The following is an 18,533-nucleotide window of genomic DNA, read 5'->3' on the forward strand; positions in this document are numbered from 1 at the left end:
AAATTATTTTTAAGCTCGATGTTAGACTTGCTTGAAAATGCGATATCAGTAATAGATTTATATTTATATATGATTGATTTAACTTTAAGTGCGACAACAAAGCTTGTACAGCCAACTCGACGCGTGGGAAAATGTAAATGATATACGGTGTCCGTTATAACTGAAAACTGCGGTTGTGAAATATCTTTTTATTTCGCCTCAGCATTTTATTCATTATTGATACAGCTGATTCTAATTGTGGTCTGACCTTAAGATTATTATAGACCACAACAACAAAGTCTCGTTTGGCTTCAGATTTTTTGAATGTACAATGCGTTCCGTCGATGTTAGTCAGGTATTTGCGTGTTGACTTGCGTTAATGTGCGGTCAACATTACTTTGTATTTCTCAAATGTTGACCGCACAAATGCATGAGTCAAATATGTGCCCGTTACATTGCTTTGTTAATGTCAGTTTGAAGAGTGATGCTGTCCGACTCATTCTCAATTAAACCCTATAACTTTGCTGCAGTCGACATACAGTTTCATATAACGAGTGATGTTGTTTGACAGATCATTTATAAAGTTCCCAAAGAGCAATGGGCCCAAAATCCAGTTTTAGGGCACACAACTAGTCGCCGTTTTCCATTCATATGTAATGCTGTTGATGATCTCTTGTTGAATTTAGTCGAGTAACCAAACTAAGATCTAGTCTATGCACGCGCGCCTTAAACACCAGTAGCTCTTAACTTGTAAAGAAGGTGCTTGTGCAACACTTTAAAAGCCTTTGTGAAGTCTGAGTAGACAACGTTTACTGCGTAGTCTCAATGAATTGTTTCTGCCAAGAGACTCAGCCCTTGCGACTAACAAAGCCATGCTGCTTAGGGGTAATAAGGGCATTAAATTTTAACTAAAATAAACATACAAACGGAAAGCAATTTTTACATTCTGCACATAACTGAAAAACTTTCACACAAAAATTTATAGTTTGTAATATATAAATTCTGCACATGAGATGACGTTCAATTTAGCTTAAGAGATCATCAACTATATTTTACATAAGTATTTTATAAAATATATAGAAGGTAAATAGATAAAAAAAAATTGCTTGCAATCAAAAATTTAAAGTTGCTACTTATTTTATAGTTTTATTTCTTAATATTTTGGAGGTGGATAAATATTATTAGAATAAGGTGGAGGGAAAGCTTGGTTGTTTGATTTTTGGTTTGAAATAAACAAAATACTGGCGTCATTGGTAGTGCCACCTGTACATTTACTGGTAACAAGTACATCTTTTCCACCAACTTTTATATTCTCATTGACTTCCTGATAGTCTTTCGATTCAATGACTTCCCAAAACTAAAAAAAAAGTTAACATTTTTCTTTACACAAGCGTTAATAAAGACACGTTAAAAAATTACACCAAAAACATAATGCTTTAACGCAGTACTACTCGATCGTATTACTTGACGATAACTAAACGTGTAAAGGGACAAATTATGTAAAACGACTAGACCTTCAAAGTGACTAATCGTGTAAGATTAATTTTGAACAATACAATAATCACCTTCTTAAGGGAAAAAAATTTACGCGAAAAAAAAATTTTTTTTATTGTTGATCAATGAAATTTAAAAATAACCAGTAGGCACCTAACGTAAAATTAACCTTGTTTGTCCACTAAACTTTAACGAGAAAAAACGGCATATTAACGTCGATCTGACATTTTTAAATTTTTTTATTTTTGTTATTTTTTCAGGGAGCAATTCTCACATTATTCGATTATTTTAAAACTTTTTTGACTTAATATAAAGACTTTATATAAAACTTGAATTCTTGTTAACACCAAAATTACTTTATAAGATTTATCTCTAATTTTTAAATATATAAATCTAAGAGCGGCTAGTCCTTGTTCATTTTGACTATGAATATTTTTAATTCCTTATATACTAGAATGCCCGTGTTGACACAACCTTGGCTTAATTATTCTAATTTTTGGGTAACGAACAAAATACTTATGTAAGGCAACAAACAGTTGAATAATTCTACTTTTTGGAGCACAGGTATCAAAAAATAGTCAAAGTTCAAACATTTGAGTGGTTACATTGCATCTGCATATTGGGTCAATATAATAAAAAATATCTTAGACAATAGGTATAAAAAAAAGTATTGCATCATTATATAACGCATTGGAAAAGAATTAACGAAAGAATTTAAAAGTAATATTGAAATTGTTTGGTATCAAGAGCAAATAAGTGTTGCATTGTGAGGATGGTCTCGTATCAAGTGGCATCGCTTACATACTAATCTCGATACCATCAGTATTGGTTCGATACCACACGATACCAAGATACCACATGGTCTCGTTTGGCGTAGTATCGCTTATATGCTAATGTCGATACCATCAGTTTGAAATGTCGATACCATCAGTTTGAAATGACTTATTCTAAAACTTTTTTTCTTCATATCTTTTGGATATTTCAAAAAAACATGGATAACTGGATTGTTTATGATACGGATGTTGAAAACATAAAACGCATTTAAAACGGACCCATAAATATTAAGCGTTTCCCTGGTATTTTTTAAATTTTTTCAATGAATATAAAAATTTTAAAATATAGTAATTATATTCTGTAAAAACATATTTATAAAAACTTATTTAAAAAGGGTCTATTCGCACGCACGTGCAAATATCTTATTATAGTAATAATTTTTTAACAGTATGTATGTGATAGTTTTTTTATAGTATGTGGTTAAATATATCCTCAGTCGATGTAGCAGCACTCCGTTGCGAGTCAGGCTATAAAATAGTCGATGTAGCAACACTCCCTTGTAGCAGCAGGCTATAAGATAGTCAACGCAGCAACACTCCACGCAGGTTTTAAAAAAAAATTTTTTAAAATACAAAAACACTATTAGTTAAAAAAAGCTTTCTAGTCTCATTATTGCGGTTTTATAAAAAAATATAAAACTTAATGTACTTTCGCGCTATTAATTGTTTTAACAACGACAATAAAATGTAGCTTAATTGTCAAGGTAGCAAAATTATATATAATTAAAGAGAATATATATATATATATATATATATATATATATATATATATATATATATATATATATATATATATATATATATATATACATATATATATGTATATATGTATATATATATATATATATATATATATATATGTATATATCTATATGTTTATATATGTGTGTATATATATATATACATATATATATATATATATATATATATATATATATATATATATATATATATATATATATATATATATATATATATATATATGTATATATATATATATATATATATATATATATATATATATATATATATATATATATATATATATATATATATGTATACATATATATATATATATATATATGCTATAAAAAATGTATTACTATAACTAGATATTTGCACGTGTGTGCGAATAGACCCTTTTTTAAATAAGTTTAAGACTTTTTTTCTGGAAAAAAAATTTGTGTATTGGAATCAACTGCTCAGGAATCTTCTTAGTTCTTAACTTCTAAGCAATTCTTGTTATTACAAGAAGCAAACAATAAAAACAATGTCGTAGCTCTCAGAAAGACCGATTCTGTTAACAGCTGTAAAATATTAGAGCACTAACAGTGCCATGTTGCGCATGGATGGTGTCCCTGTTCGTACTTTTGGTGTGTATTGTTGAGGCTACATTTGGAGCCTTTGTTACGGCCTTGGGTTTATTAATAAAAATGAGGCTATTGCTTGGACTATTAGATAGTGTACTGAGTACCATCTGTGATTTGAGTAAAGTTTTTTAGTCACTTTAAAAAATGACTAAAGTATCAAAAATTATAAAACACAAAAAACCATTGTCATAGCCAAGTTCTCTAAATCTATCAACCACTAATATTCATGGTCTTTGAAGTAAAATTTCTTCTGTTCAGTCTTATCTCTTGCAAAGTTCACCAGAGCTACATGCTCTTTGTAAGACGAATTTTAGTTCAGTTGTCTCATCTTGTGATGAGACAGCTGAACTCAAATTAGATAGTGTTTAACGGCTATCTTCGTTTAATTCGTAAAGACTCAAATAGTCACATGCTTGGCCTAGGCATTTACATTCGTAAGAATTCACTCATTTGTTGGGAAACTAGGTTTGAATTCACAGACTATTCTTTGATGTGATTTCGTTTAACTCCACTTCACTCTATCACTTTTCCCTATGCTCTTTATTGCTCTCCTTCATCTCAAGGCTGTACTCTATTTGACATTATTTCTGATCAAATTAACCAAGCCCTCTCTTTATCCTTCAGGAAGTATTGTTGTAATTGGTGAATTTATTAATCATCACGCTGAATGGCTTGGTTCTAGTTTCAGTGATTCTGCAGGTGTTAAGGCAACTTTTGCTTTTCTCAATCTCTAACACAAACAGTCAACTTTCTAATTTGATTTCCAAACAATCTGAATCATTTTCCTTCTCCACTCGATTTATGTCTTGTTTCTGATCCGCAGTTTCTTCACATTTTTGTTTCTGATCCTAGTCAGTGCTAAGTTTTTTTTCACATTCACCCTTAGGTGCTTCTGATCATGATTTGATCTCTCTAAAACTGTTATCTCGTTCTTTTTCATCATCCCCCTATCATCATACTTCTTATTTTAAAGCTGACTGAAACTCTTTCCGTGATTTTCTTTGTGACGGCTTTTGGGTAGAAATATTTCGTCTTCCTGCTGACAAATATGCTGTTTATGTAACTACTTGGATTCAGACTGGCATGGAATCTTTTATTCCCTCTTGACAACTCCAAGTCAAGCCTCACTCTACTCCATGGTTTTTTTTCTCATTATACTGCTTCAATTTCCAATCGTAACCATCACTTCCATATCTATCGCCAAAACAATTCTCTAGAAATAGATTGTATACTATTGCTAGAAACCACTGTAAAAAAGTTTTGTCTGACGCCAAAGCCCGTTATTCTCATGCCACGAAATCCTGTATTTCATCTTAAATCAAAATTAGGCTCCCAGGACTTCCAGAAAATCTTTAACAGTGTCTATAATAAGAGCAAGTCTGTCATTCCACATCTCTTACATAGTTCAGATTTTGTTACTTCACCTAAAGACAAAAGTTGAGCTCTTGATTCCACTAATCACATCCTAACTGATATAACCGACAAACAGGTTGACCCATTTCTTGACATTCGTATAACTCTGGCTTCTTTATCTAAATTAATTTCCTGTTTAGACTCTTCTGCAGCTTGTGGTCTAGACAACATATCTGTTATGGTCTTGTAGAAGTGCTCTCTGGAGCTGTCGTCTATACTTTCAAAACAATTTAACAAGTGCTTATCAGTCTTGTTTCCCGACCTGCTGGAAAGCGGCATCTGATATCCCAACTTTCAAAAATTCTGGAGAGCAATCTGACTTGTCTAACTTCTTTACCATTATTCTTCTTCCTATCATAAGCAAGGTTTTTGAGTCTTTACTTTACAAACACTTAACCTTTCATCTTGAATATATTAACTTTATTTTGGATTTCGATCTTCTTGTTCTACTGCTGATTTGTTAATGAAAATAACCAAAAGGTTTTATCGTGCATTAGATAAATAAGAAGAGGTTAGGTCTATCACTCTCAACATTTCTAAAACCTTAGATAAAGTTTGGTATGTTGGTCTTCTTCATAAGCTCTCTTGATACGGTATATCATTAACGAGTTATTGTGTTAAAAGAATGCATAAACAAATAAATAAATAATACAAATGATTTTAATTAAACATTAAAAAAAAATTTTTTTTTTTTAATTCTCCTAAATAAAAAAATTCAGTTAGAATCTTGCCATACCAACGCGACGAACTCTCATTGAGAGCGAGAAGTTGCAGCGATCTACGGTTTGATTTTCAAATATTAATTATTACATATAAAAAAAAAGATCTCTAAATAATCTGTTAGCATGTTACTTTCATTGGTTTCATTGGTCCATTGGTTGGCATTTGTATCAGTATAATAAATTCTTGATGTGGAAACTATTTTCTAACAGGTTTTTTACAATACCATTTTTGTCTAGTTTAACCTTCACTTTTAACAAAAAATGTAATAAAAGTTAATTGTGCATTTAACAGTGGGCCAAGATCAACATAAAATGGACAAAAAATCATAACTCCTTTATTTTTAAAGTAATCGAATTGAAATTTTTATCAGTGACTGTATTTATTATGATCTCTTTTAAAAAAAACAAATTGTTTTTTTTTTTTGCAGATGCAGGCACCCTATACACTGTAATAGAAATTGGTGTATAGGGCGTTATGGATTTTAGACATAACTTTTGGTTGTTTTTTTCCCAGATTTAAAGCATTACTTAATTAAATTGTTTGTTACGTATCAGACCCCTTTTTATAAACAAAGAAACATTTATTTATTGGATATTTTATCAGAAATCAGAGTAAAAATATACAAAACTTAAAATTAAAAAAAAGTTACAATAAAAGTTTAATACAATAATTTATTATTTGAAATTTAAAAATTTCTTTAGCATCCTCTTCCCTAACTTGCCACTTTCCTAGTTTAATTTTATAACTTATATGAAGGCAGCATTCAAAACACCTAATCCATGCATTTTATGTGCTCAATTCAGGCTCATTGGAGATTCTATTAGAGATTTTTGAGTAATACATTCAGATCGATCATATTTGAAGGAGTCAGTCCACAAATATTACATACTTGTAAAGAATTACTTAAAAGCGAAACTATAATAGCCACTTTTCCATTAATCATTGTGCATTCTAACTTATGTTTGATAATATTAAAGACCGTTGGTTTCAAGTTACTGTTCTTGAAGGAAATATATTCTTGCGTAATAACCTTAGCATTTTCTTTTACATATTGAAATCGTTCTGGACGGCAGGAAAGTGCAGATGATGATTTTTCATTAGTCCATGTTTTTCATTAGTTAGGTTAAACAATTAAATCCTACTTTGTGTATAAAGACAAGAATGTATTTTTCAGGAGCCTTTACAGATTCATTGAGTAAAATGGTCAATAAGGCTCTGTAACTAATACTTCCTCTCCAGTATAAATTGTTGTTGAATTAACTGTACCATCTCGTTCTGATTTTAATATTTGTTTGACAACTTTATGTGTAAAAATGTAAATTTGAAGAGTTGAATGATGAATACAATCAATAGTATTTTAGAGATTTTTTTTTTAATAAGTAAGATAAATTAAAAATAACTATAGTATAGATGATAATGAACCTTTTCGTATCGCTGAACCTTTTTTCCTCTTTTAGCTTGGAAGCTCATTTAGTTTGGAACCTTTTTTCCTCTTTTAATACAATATACATACGTAGACAACTAATTTAAATTAAAATATCAGATGATTGCATTTAGTATAAACACTTGCTAAAACTCAATTAAATAGTAAAAAACATCATTAGTCCATTACTTTAATTTTTATGAAATATCATACCTAAATTGTGAAAAGTAGGAAAATCCGAGCCCGAGTTTTGGCCCTTGTCTAGTTTATCTGTTTCAAAACATGCATTTCTTGTTTGTAGTTCTTTATTCAAACCGGATTTTGTAATGCAACTCAAATCTATCGTTGTGTCTGTTTACTTTAATACATTTTTTGTTAAATTGTTTAGAAAATAATTTCTATGTTAAGTTTTAGAGTTCATACTTAACTTTGAACAATTGAAAATGACAAACGAGTTTAAAACCTGCTAAACTTTAATTTGAGCAACTTTGCGTAAGATATTTTCATTTTAGAATACTTAACAAATAAAAATAATCTTGTATTTTATAACTTTTTTCTTAACTCTAAATATGACAGTTAAAATATTACAAAATAAAATAAAAAGTTACCATAATAGGCTCTAGATTTTTTTTTGTCCACATTTCCTGACTATGGTAATAACTTTTTTACAGTATCTTAATATTGTAGAAATTTTCTCATTCAAGCATGTACCCTAATATTGAAACTATAAAACTTTAATTAAATTTAAGAGTATCCGTTTACGTTTTTGAAATATTGAAACGTTAAAATTTTAATTCAATTATAGAGAATGCTTTTAAAAAAAAACTTTAGGACGAGCTTGAAAATTTTCCCCGGACTCTTTATCGGCATTTATGCCGATCTCTGGCCCACAGTGCATTGTTTTGATAACTTGTATATAAAATATAATATAATATAGATGTCTCATATAGATAAATAGTAAATAATATATAGTATTTAGAAAAATTTAGATGAATAGTAAATAATAAATTTAATAGTAAATAAATAATCATTATAGACTATTTACAATTTATCTATATTATTTTTCTTTATTGTTTATCTAGTATAGATACAAGATATAATATAATATAATAGAAAGCTGTAGTAGTTTGAAAACTAAAAGTAAAATTAATAGTAATTAATTTCACTTTGACAGCATATTCATTATGTAGTTTTTCTGGTAAATAAGTTAAATTACAAATTACAAATCATATAGCTATAGATATTTATCAATGCGAATTTTGAAAAAAAACTACAAGTAAAATAAATAATAATTAATTTCACTTTAACAGCATATTCGTTGTGTAATTTTTCTGGTAAATAAGCTAAATTATAAATTACAAATCATATAGCTCTAGATATTTATCAATGTGAGTTTTGAATAAGTTTAAGCTTTTGATTTGATAAAATCTGGTAGTTCGTTCCTTTTATTTTTCTGTTCATTTTATAATACATATGTATAATATATACATTGTTTTTATCTACTCTATTATACATATCTATTAACTTTATAGACCTATTATATTTGACACTAATGAGACTCTATTGCTTAAGAATTAATGACGCATATTGAAGTTAACAATTTCTCTTCTGATTTTGAAATTATTTTCCCTTGTGTTGGGCTGATACAGGCAAAAATATTACTTTTTTTCAAGTGTGCTCAAGCCAAGTATTTTAATTCTTGTTTCATAACTTTGTTTTCGAATCTGGGGTGTGGAGACCGGGACAAGTTGCCTCTGTTTTTACTTTTTGTGCTCTGTAGCATTAACGGCAATGTATTTTGTAAATATTGAAGCGCAGTCTTCAAGAGTATGAATTTAGGTAACACTTTTAACTTGCACTCATTATAAAAAAAGTTTTTAGGGTCCTTCTGGGGCCTCAAAAAAAAAAAGTTCGCTAACTTACCCCAACCCGGGGTAAGTTGGCGCAGACTATAAAAATGATTATTAATGTATATTAAATACAAAAATTTTAGTAATTTTTGTATTATTTATTTTGGCAGCAATTTTGAGCCAAAAATTTAATATTACTTTTAGCTGGTACCAAAAATTAGTTCGTTAAACAGCCAAAACTGTCTACCCTAAAACCCTTTTTTTCTGTCTGACTGGAAATAGTAAACCAATTTTGACTGGAACTCTTAGAATAATTGCGATCAACTATTTTCTTTGTAAAGTAAAAAGGAAGCGATATTCCAAAAGTTACGTTTTTGTCCAAAAAACACTTAAATCCCAATATCTCCCATGCGCATGCGCGAATCCTAACAATACAGTAGTGAAAGAAGGTAAGGAAGGTTCTGTGTAAATTTTGTGACTTTCTGATAAAAGGCTCTGAAGATAAACGCTGAACGCTGAAGATAAAGGCTCTGAAGATAACGGTCTCCCCTATCTATTTAGTGGCATAACATTGAACTTTTTGCGTACAATAATATCACTTTTAAGGTATTGACACCATGCTTGCATCGCAAATTAAAGATAGGGTCTTGTAAATGTTACGTATAGTATTTTGAACATTTTTTTGTTGATGTAATGAAATATTTTTTTCAACACTCTAAGAATTTAATAAGCTTTTAATGTACATATAATTTTTCCTTTTGAGATTTAATGACATTGCAATTCCAAGATTTTTTTTGGTATTAGAGACTGCTATTATTTTGTCACCTAGTTTATAAATTTAGCGAAGGTTATTTTTTCCAAAGTGCATAATACGACTTTTTTTTTTTCACTGTCAAATTGTAATTGCCAGATCTCCGACCATTTGGAGGCTTGATTAATTTCATTTTGATGCAAATGAAAACTCTCACAGTTAGTTACTTTCCCGAATAATTAGGTTTCATCTGCAAAGAGCTTAGAATGTTCTAAAATCTCTGGTAAATCGTTGAAATATATAATGATTATAAGTGGAAAAATTACCGAACCTTGGGGAACACCGCTTGTTATCATATCCCAGTTTGATGCTTCATTGGCTTGTATCACTCTTTGGTTTCGATTAGTTAAAAAGTTGCTAATTCAGTTGCATACGACATTTGATATGCCATATCATTCAAGTTTGATTAATAATCGTTCATGAGGTACCGTGTCAAAGACTTTAGTAAAATCAGTATAACAAATATCTACTGGAACGTTTTTCCTCTAGCGATTTACTCAAAAGGTCCATTATTTCAATAAGATTTGTGAAACAAGATTTCCCCCATACAAATCCATGTTAAAATTTATTTAATAGACCATTATTTGACTTATACTTACATATTGTGGCAGATGTAATACTTTTGAGTACTTTAGAGAAATGAAACTGCTCTGTAGTTGCTAGCAATTAACCTGTTTCCTTATTTGAATGTTGGCGTTATGCCTGCCAATTTCCATTTATTATTTTCCATTTAAGATAAAAAGTAATTTTTTAGAATCGGTAAACTAATGGCATTCTTCCTGGTAAAGACTGATTTAAAGTGATCATTCATAATGTTAACAATTTGACAAGGTTCTTTAATTAGTTCGTTATTGGATGTTAAAGTTCGGATGGTACTTTTTAAATTGTTTTGGCTGTTAATATATTTTAAAAGTAGTTTTGGATTGGGCTTGATTTACTTATCTTACTAAGATTCTTTTAAATGAGAGTTTTGCTTGTAGTACTTTAAGTCTTATTCTTTAAGTCTTTGTATTTTATTTGTCATTTAGTCTATCGATCTTTGAATATAAATTTATTGTTCTTTGAATATAAATTTATCGTTCTTTGAATAAATCTATAGTTCTTTGTTTAGTCTATCTATTGTTCTTTGAATATAAATGGTGAACTTTTGATACGCACTAAATCTTAAATTTCTCATTATAAGTTCTAGTTCGTTGTGGTATAAAAGAGTCAGTGATATTTGAGTAAACTAATAAAAATTTATTTTACATTTTGTCTGCAGTTAAATTCATAAAATGCATTGTCCAGTTCATTTCTTCAACCACTCTACTTATTTCAGAATAGTTTCATTATAATGGAAACTACTCTGTAATGGTCGTCAAAATTTTTGATGTTTTATTTTAACTTTTAGTCGTTTCACTGTCGATGGCTAGTTTCCATTTTAATACATAATGTCTTTGTTTAGTAAAAAGAGGAGGTAAATACAATAATTCAAATACGTTGTTAGGTTTATCGGTGAATACTAAGTCTATAGTACTTACAGGCGTAATACTATCGTTAAAGAACTTTGCAATTGTTTATTTAAATTCAAATTTCTTGCACGGTAAAAGCATTCTGTTAATATTTTACTACATGATTGAAATGTTATTTTATTCTAAATTATTTTGTTCAATATTTTGAAATGTAACTTCATATTGCGCAAAATCTTTCTTTATATGGATAGCTACGCCACCGTCACTTTTGACTTTTCGGTATAATAAATAGCAATAAAAAATTGGTATTGAGTTGCTAAAAAACCACGTATCTGTCTCTGCAATGATAACTGTTTTATGTACTCTTATAGAAGCTTCAAATTCTTGTTTTCCAAAGATGTGGCGTTAGTGTACCAACATTCTAATTCATTACTTTTGTTGTTGCTGTAATACTTTAAGTTTCACAACTTCGTTTCCCCGGATCCCATATTGTTTTTTGAAGAATTATTTAATTCATTCCGTTTAGTTCGCAGTTGGAAATCTAATAATCTTTCTGCTTCAGTTTGATCGGGACAGATGAATACGTTTCCAAATTTACGACTCCCTTTTAAATTTTTTGCTGAAGCTAATATTGGATTTCGATTAGTCTTATCTGGTAGTTCTACGACAATTAGACCTGGTTTATATGTTAGAGATTTCAATCTTATAACGTGAGTAGGTTTGATTTCTTCCTTATTTATAGTATGAAGAATTTCATTTAATTTGCTGAATGTCATCATCAGGCCGGGTGAATAAAAATTAGCAATTGCTATTATTCAGTAATTGATCAGCTTTACGTGAATAAAAACTAAGGAGTTTTTCTTAAATTTTTAGTCACGTAAAGTTAAGCAATTTAATCAGTAATTGTTCAACAAGTGCTTATCAGAGTCTTGTTTTACAACCTGCTGGAAAGCGGCATCTGTTATCCCTATATTCAATTATATTGGCTTTTTCAAGTTTATTCTGGCTAGCGTTGCCGGCCAGCCAATTTGGAACTCTATTTAATTCTAAACTTCATGTTGCGAGACGAAATGAGTTAAAACTTGTAGTTTTAACTCATTTCGCTTTGCTTAAATTTGAGAGCTATTTCTAGCTCTGAAAACTTAGCATTCCATTTTTTTATTTCGATATCAAGCCTTTTTTGAAAAGTCTCTTCCACTTGTTTGAAAACATTTTTCTTCATATCTTTTGAAAACAGTTTTCTTTACCATTTTGCATATTTAAAAAAACATAGAAAAACTGGATTATTTTTGAAGCGTTATGTTATTGGAATATTTTTGAAGCGGAGTTTGAATGTCGGAAATATAAAATGCATCTATATCGAACGCTTGAGAAGGTACCTACTTACGGATGACTTAGCGCCAAACCAGCCTATGCAGCGAATACGTTGAACTGAGATAATTTGACGCAAAGTTTAAACAATAGTCTTTAACAAAAGCCACTAAGCCGAAAAAATTAAAAGTAATTGCAGTTCAGTGCACTTAAAAATTTCAATTATGGCATTTTGGTGTTAGCAAAGAAATACTACATAAATCATTTTTAAATAAACTAATTTTTTTCAACTTTGTCGTATAGGCTGGTTTGGCGCTTGACCATCCATATAATCTTGTTTTTAGCGTGTAAACACTTATGAATAAGATTTGTTTTTGTTTTTTCAACATAATTAATATTTCTAGAAAAAAAATATATAAATAGCTACGGCTATTAAAATAGAAAAAAATTCCAAGAAAATAGAAACAAAAAAATGTTGTTGTTTTTTTATCTATATTATTTAACGGAAAAAATTTTTTTTGTTAAACTTAAAAATAATAGTAATATTATTTATATTTAATTATGAATAAAATTTTTTTTTTTAAATTTGTGCGAATTGTCTTTTTATTAAGTTAAAGTTTTTGTAAACAACAACAAAAAATAATATTCGCTCTTACAAGCGATTTTAATTTAGCGAAGTATTTATTTTATCGATTTTTTAGTGACGTATTTTTTATAATTAACCGTTTTTACGTTATTTTCGTAAGTAAAAACTAAAATACTTTTTCAATTTACACGCAAGTAAAAGTAAATAACTTTTTAATTTTTTTAATTTATACAAGTAAAAGTAAATAACTTTTTAATTTTTTAAATAACTTTTTAATAATAATAATAACTTTTTAATTTTTTAAATTTACACAAGTAAAAGTAAATAACTTTTTAATTTTTTAAATTTACACAAGTAAAAATAAATAACCTTTTAAATTACTTTTATTAATAAAAGCTATTGGTTTTATTATAAAGTAACTTTTACGCGTTTTAGTTACGTATTTTTAAAATTAACTTTACGTAAATAATTTTAAGTTGTTGCTAGTGTTGTTATTAGTATAGTGTATTTTCTTTTTTTTAATCAATATTAAAATTATGGTAACAATAATAATATAATAATAACAACACAAATAATAATAGTAATAATAACAATGAAAATTTGAATAAAAATAACTAACTTGTTTGCCATCAACGCCAGCACTTACACCTAACTTGTTAGTTCCTACACTTGGATTTGAAAACCCAATTGTGATTAAAGATCCATTCATTAGATATTGAACATAGCCAGAACAGCCGCTCATTGCCCAGTCACGTTCATAACACAATATTGTTTGAGTTTCATTCGGCATAATCTCTTTGGGCCAAGAAAAATGATCTGCCACTCTACCCGACTCAAACCAGTTAGAAAAATAAGTCAACGCAAAAGGAGTAGAATTCTTAATGGTTAGCTTTATATTGTGTTGTTTTACCATTGTAATATTTTTAAATGTCTTACAACACTTCGATTAATGGTAAGACGCAAACTTTGCAAGCTTTCAGTTTATTGCATAAACTCACTGTCTCCAAAAATGAAAAGAGTTTTTAAAGTTATGTACATAAAACACTATGGAGAAGCGCTATTTGTCTTAACAACTATTTATATAAACAAATTACAGATAAAAATGATTTGTCGCGTTAACATAATTTAAAACTTGGTATTTGTTAACGTATTTGTCAAAGTTTATTAAAATACAGTTTAATGAAAATGCTTTAAGTTTTTTGGGGGGTTTTATACAAAAGCATAAAATTTAAGAATAACATGAAAAAAAACAATCTGTTAACTATAAACGTGACAGTTTATCAATTCTTAATTATTTCGTGCTTTACGCATTAATAAATTGCTAATATTTGCTCGTAGTTTACTTTTAGTCTAACTTAGTGTTAACTGCAGTGTAGTATTGCAGTTAATTCTATGAAAAAAGTATAGTAAACATTTACTTTAATAGAAAAGTATTTTTTAAAAATAAGAAAAAACATTCAAGACTTTTTTTTTTAGTAAAAGAGAAAAGTTTGAAGACATTAAAGCTTATAGAAAGAAATTGCAATTTCTCTCGAAAAAATCCTTTTTAATTTATTAGAGTGCGCAATGGCCTAAAATGTCGAACTATCCGGCCAAAATCATAAATTTAAAAACAATGAAAATTGAGTTTTAAGTCTTCTCCTGCCCCTATTATATTAACTTTTTTGAATATTTTTATAAAAAAAGTTTTATAAAAAAAAGTTTTATAAAAAAAAACATTTTTATTTTTTTACTTTTTAGTTTCGAATAAAAATACTATTTTCATAATCAGAATAAAAATATTATTTTCATAATCAGCATATTTTTCTGCTTCTTTTGAGTACCAGGTTGATATAGTTTAGAAGAAATGAAACTTCAACAATATAAGGACCCGTCAGAAACTTAGAATCCAAAGAGGAACCTCAAGAACTCATCTAAATTTAAAAAAAAAAAAGTAAGGTTTTTTTTTCACCAAAAGACATCGATTCGAATCGATGGCAAAAGGCAAATTAAATTTCAAAAATATTCAAAATCGCTCCACCCTATAATATAATATTATATATATATTTAGTATAATATAATATAGTATAATATAATATAGTATATATATATATATATATATATATATATATATATATATATATATATATATATATATATATATATATATATATATATATATATATATATATATGTATATATATATATATATATATATATATATATATATATATATATATATATATATATATATATATATATATATATATATATATATATATATATATATACATATTAGACCAGTTCAAAAAATATATTTTTTAATAATTAAGTGGCTAGATGTTTAAATGTTGTTAATTAATGAAAAAAAGTAAATCATTAAAGTTTTAAAGCATTATTCCAATATTTAGTAACAGCTCAATTAAGTTTACTTTTCAATGGGGTCGAAAACTTAAAAAAAAAAGTTCCTTAAAAGTAGGTCAACCTGGTACTCAAAAGAAGCAAAATAATATATAAATTTCAAAAATAATAATTGTTTTATAAAAAATAAATTAAAAAATTTTTATTTTTTTTAAAAACTTGTAAAAATGTACTTTTTTTATTTCTAGTTAAAAAACCATAGTTTTTGTGCAATTAAATCTAAAATAATAATTGTAGAACAAATTATCATTTTTTTTTATAATTTTTATATAATTTTGCTACTTTTAAGATCCAACATGACATACTTTTGAAAAAACTTCTTTTTTCAAAATAATAGGGACCTGTTAACTGTGCTCAATTAACTTTACTGAAAAGTAAAGTTAATTGAGCTGTCTCTGAAACACATTATTTAAGTTTGCAATTTTGAACTAATTTTCTTAACCACATATCACATCAAATCAAAGGGAAGCCCAAATAAAGTTCAAAAATTATTTTTTTTATATACAATTTTGAAATGGTCTAATATATATATATATATATATATATATATATATATATATATATATATATATATATATATATATATATATATATATATATATATATATATATATATACATATATGAGGAGTGAACTTGCAAAACCTGATAATTCACTTTTTTGTCATTTCGAGACAATTGGCAAAAACTGTTTTCAGAAAATCTGTTTGTTATGCAGTTGTAATTGAAACACTATTGTATGCATATTAATTTGTGATAGAAATATTGGATTCTGCATGTCCTGAATTATTTTCCTGATGCAAAATTACAAGAGCTATCCAGTGGTGTGCGCAAGTCAGATTTTTTGAAAAAGTGAATTATCAGGTTTTGCAAGTCCATTCCTCATATATATTCAATGTTTCTCTTGAGTACAAAATGATTAAATATTCTAATAAATAAGACAATTTTTTATCTTATTTATTAGAATACAGCCTGCGCATTCAAATTTATAGACAACGATGAATTAAATCTATAAATTTGAATGCGCAGTTGGGTGGAGCGATTTTCATAGCAAAAAAAAAAAGAGTTTAAAAACCAATATTACTGAGACACGAATCAATGTCTATTAATTATAAGATAAAAGTAAAAAAATATTTTTTTAATTTGATGAGATCTTGAGGGTCCTCTTTGGAATTTAAATTCTTGACAGGTCCTAATACTTTTGAATTTTTTTTTTTCTAAACCATATCAACCTTGGACTCAAAAAAAGCAGAAAAAAATGCTTGTTTCATAAATAATAATTTTATTAAAAAAATTTTTTAGTGAAAAAAATACTTGCAAAAATATACCTTAAAACCCCCGTTTTGTTGTGGACGGGGGTTTTTAATGAAAAAAACAACTCTACTTTTTTGATTTTAATTTTTTAATAAAAACAAATATTATTTTCAAAATCAGCATATTATTTTGCTTCTTTTAAGTATCAAGTTGATATAGTTTAGAAAAAAAAAATTAAAACAGTATTAGGACCCATCAAAAATTTAGAATCCAAAGAGGAACCTCAAGAACTCATTTAAACTAAAAAAAAAGAAGAGTAAGGTTCTTCTTTCATCAAAAGATATTGATTTGCTGCTAAGGCAAATCAAATTTCAAAAATTTTCAAAATCGCTCCACCCTAATGCGCAGGCTGTAAATCCTGTTATATTGGCGAAACTACTCGCCATTAAAAAACACGGATAATCGACCACCAAAAAAGAGATAAAAACTCACACATTTAAATGAAAGCTGTTTTAATAGTTTTAATAATGCTAATTTTTCAATTTTGGATTCGGCCTCCAACAAATTTATATTATTATTCAAAGAAAGAATGTACATAGAGTGGGGAAAACCCACTCAACAAATGAACCATGTAAAAATCACTTTCAATCTGGTTCCTTTTAACATTACCGGTTCTTTTATCTTTTTAAAATATTTGTTACATTATTAAATTGCATTTTTATTGTATTTTTTATTATAAGGTCTCTATAAATTCAACTTAAATGTATGTATGTATGTATATATATATATATATATATATATATATATATATATATATATATATATATATATATATATATATATATATATATATATATATATATATATGTATATATATATATATATATATATATATATATATATATATATATATATATATATGTATATATATATATATATATATATATATATATATATATATATATATATATATATATATATGAATATATATATATATATATATATATATATATATATATATATATATATGTATATATATATATTATAAGCTACTCATTTAAAAAAGAAATTAAGTATGTGAAATTTAGGACCTAGCATCATAAACAAAATCTAACTTTGATTTTGAATTTAAAAAATTATATTTCTAATACAAAAAAAATTAATTTTGAAAAAAATAAGATTCTAAAAGATTCAAAATCAAAAAATTTACAAATCAAAAAAGTCTTGAAATAAAAGGTAATGACAATATGTGTTTAAAATGAAAGTTAATGCTATGACGACTTGTGTTTTTACACTTTAAGATTAGTAAATATAATAAGGAACAATAGTTAAACTAATTTTTGATACGAATTTAAATCAATTTTTCATGGAATGTAAAAAAATGTCTGTAAAATTGTTTTTCTTTTTTTTTTGAAAGTTTTTAATCTTGATAAAAAGTAAATGAAACTGCTTTTGTAGATAATAAGTGTGCTGTATAAACAATAAGAAACCAAATTATGCCTGGGAATGATTTAAAAACAGTTCAACTGTACTTGATTTATCCTACAATATTTGCACATTCAAGTTTAGTGAATAAAGATATGAATAAAAACATGTATGAATTTTCTCAAATTTGTCAAAAAGTCAGATCAATACT

General features: G+C 27.1%; 1 protein-coding gene across 1 annotated transcript; it reads right to left on the bottom strand.

Annotated features, from left to right (window-relative positions):
• Positions 1 to 903: 903 nt before the first annotated feature.
• LOC136092486 (uncharacterized) lies at positions 904 to 14,261 on the bottom strand. The gene is made up of 2 exons (XM_065820811.1): positions 13,864 to 14,261; positions 904 to 1,336 (listed from the first exon to the last, which is right to left on the bottom strand). The coding sequence occupies exons 1-2, from the start codon at positions 14,155 to 14,157 to the stop codon at positions 1,133 to 1,135; spliced, it is 498 nt and encodes a 165-aa protein (XP_065676883.1). The 5' UTR covers positions 14,158 to 14,261; the 3' UTR covers positions 904 to 1,132.
• Positions 14,262 to 18,533: the final 4,272 nt, after the last annotated feature.

The sequence above is a fragment of the Hydra vulgaris genome, chromosome 15 (assembly GCF_038396675.1).
Source record: "Hydra vulgaris chromosome 15, alternate assembly HydraT2T_AEP".
Classification (NCBI taxonomy): Eukaryota; Metazoa; Cnidaria; class Hydrozoa; order Anthoathecata; family Hydridae; genus Hydra; species Hydra vulgaris.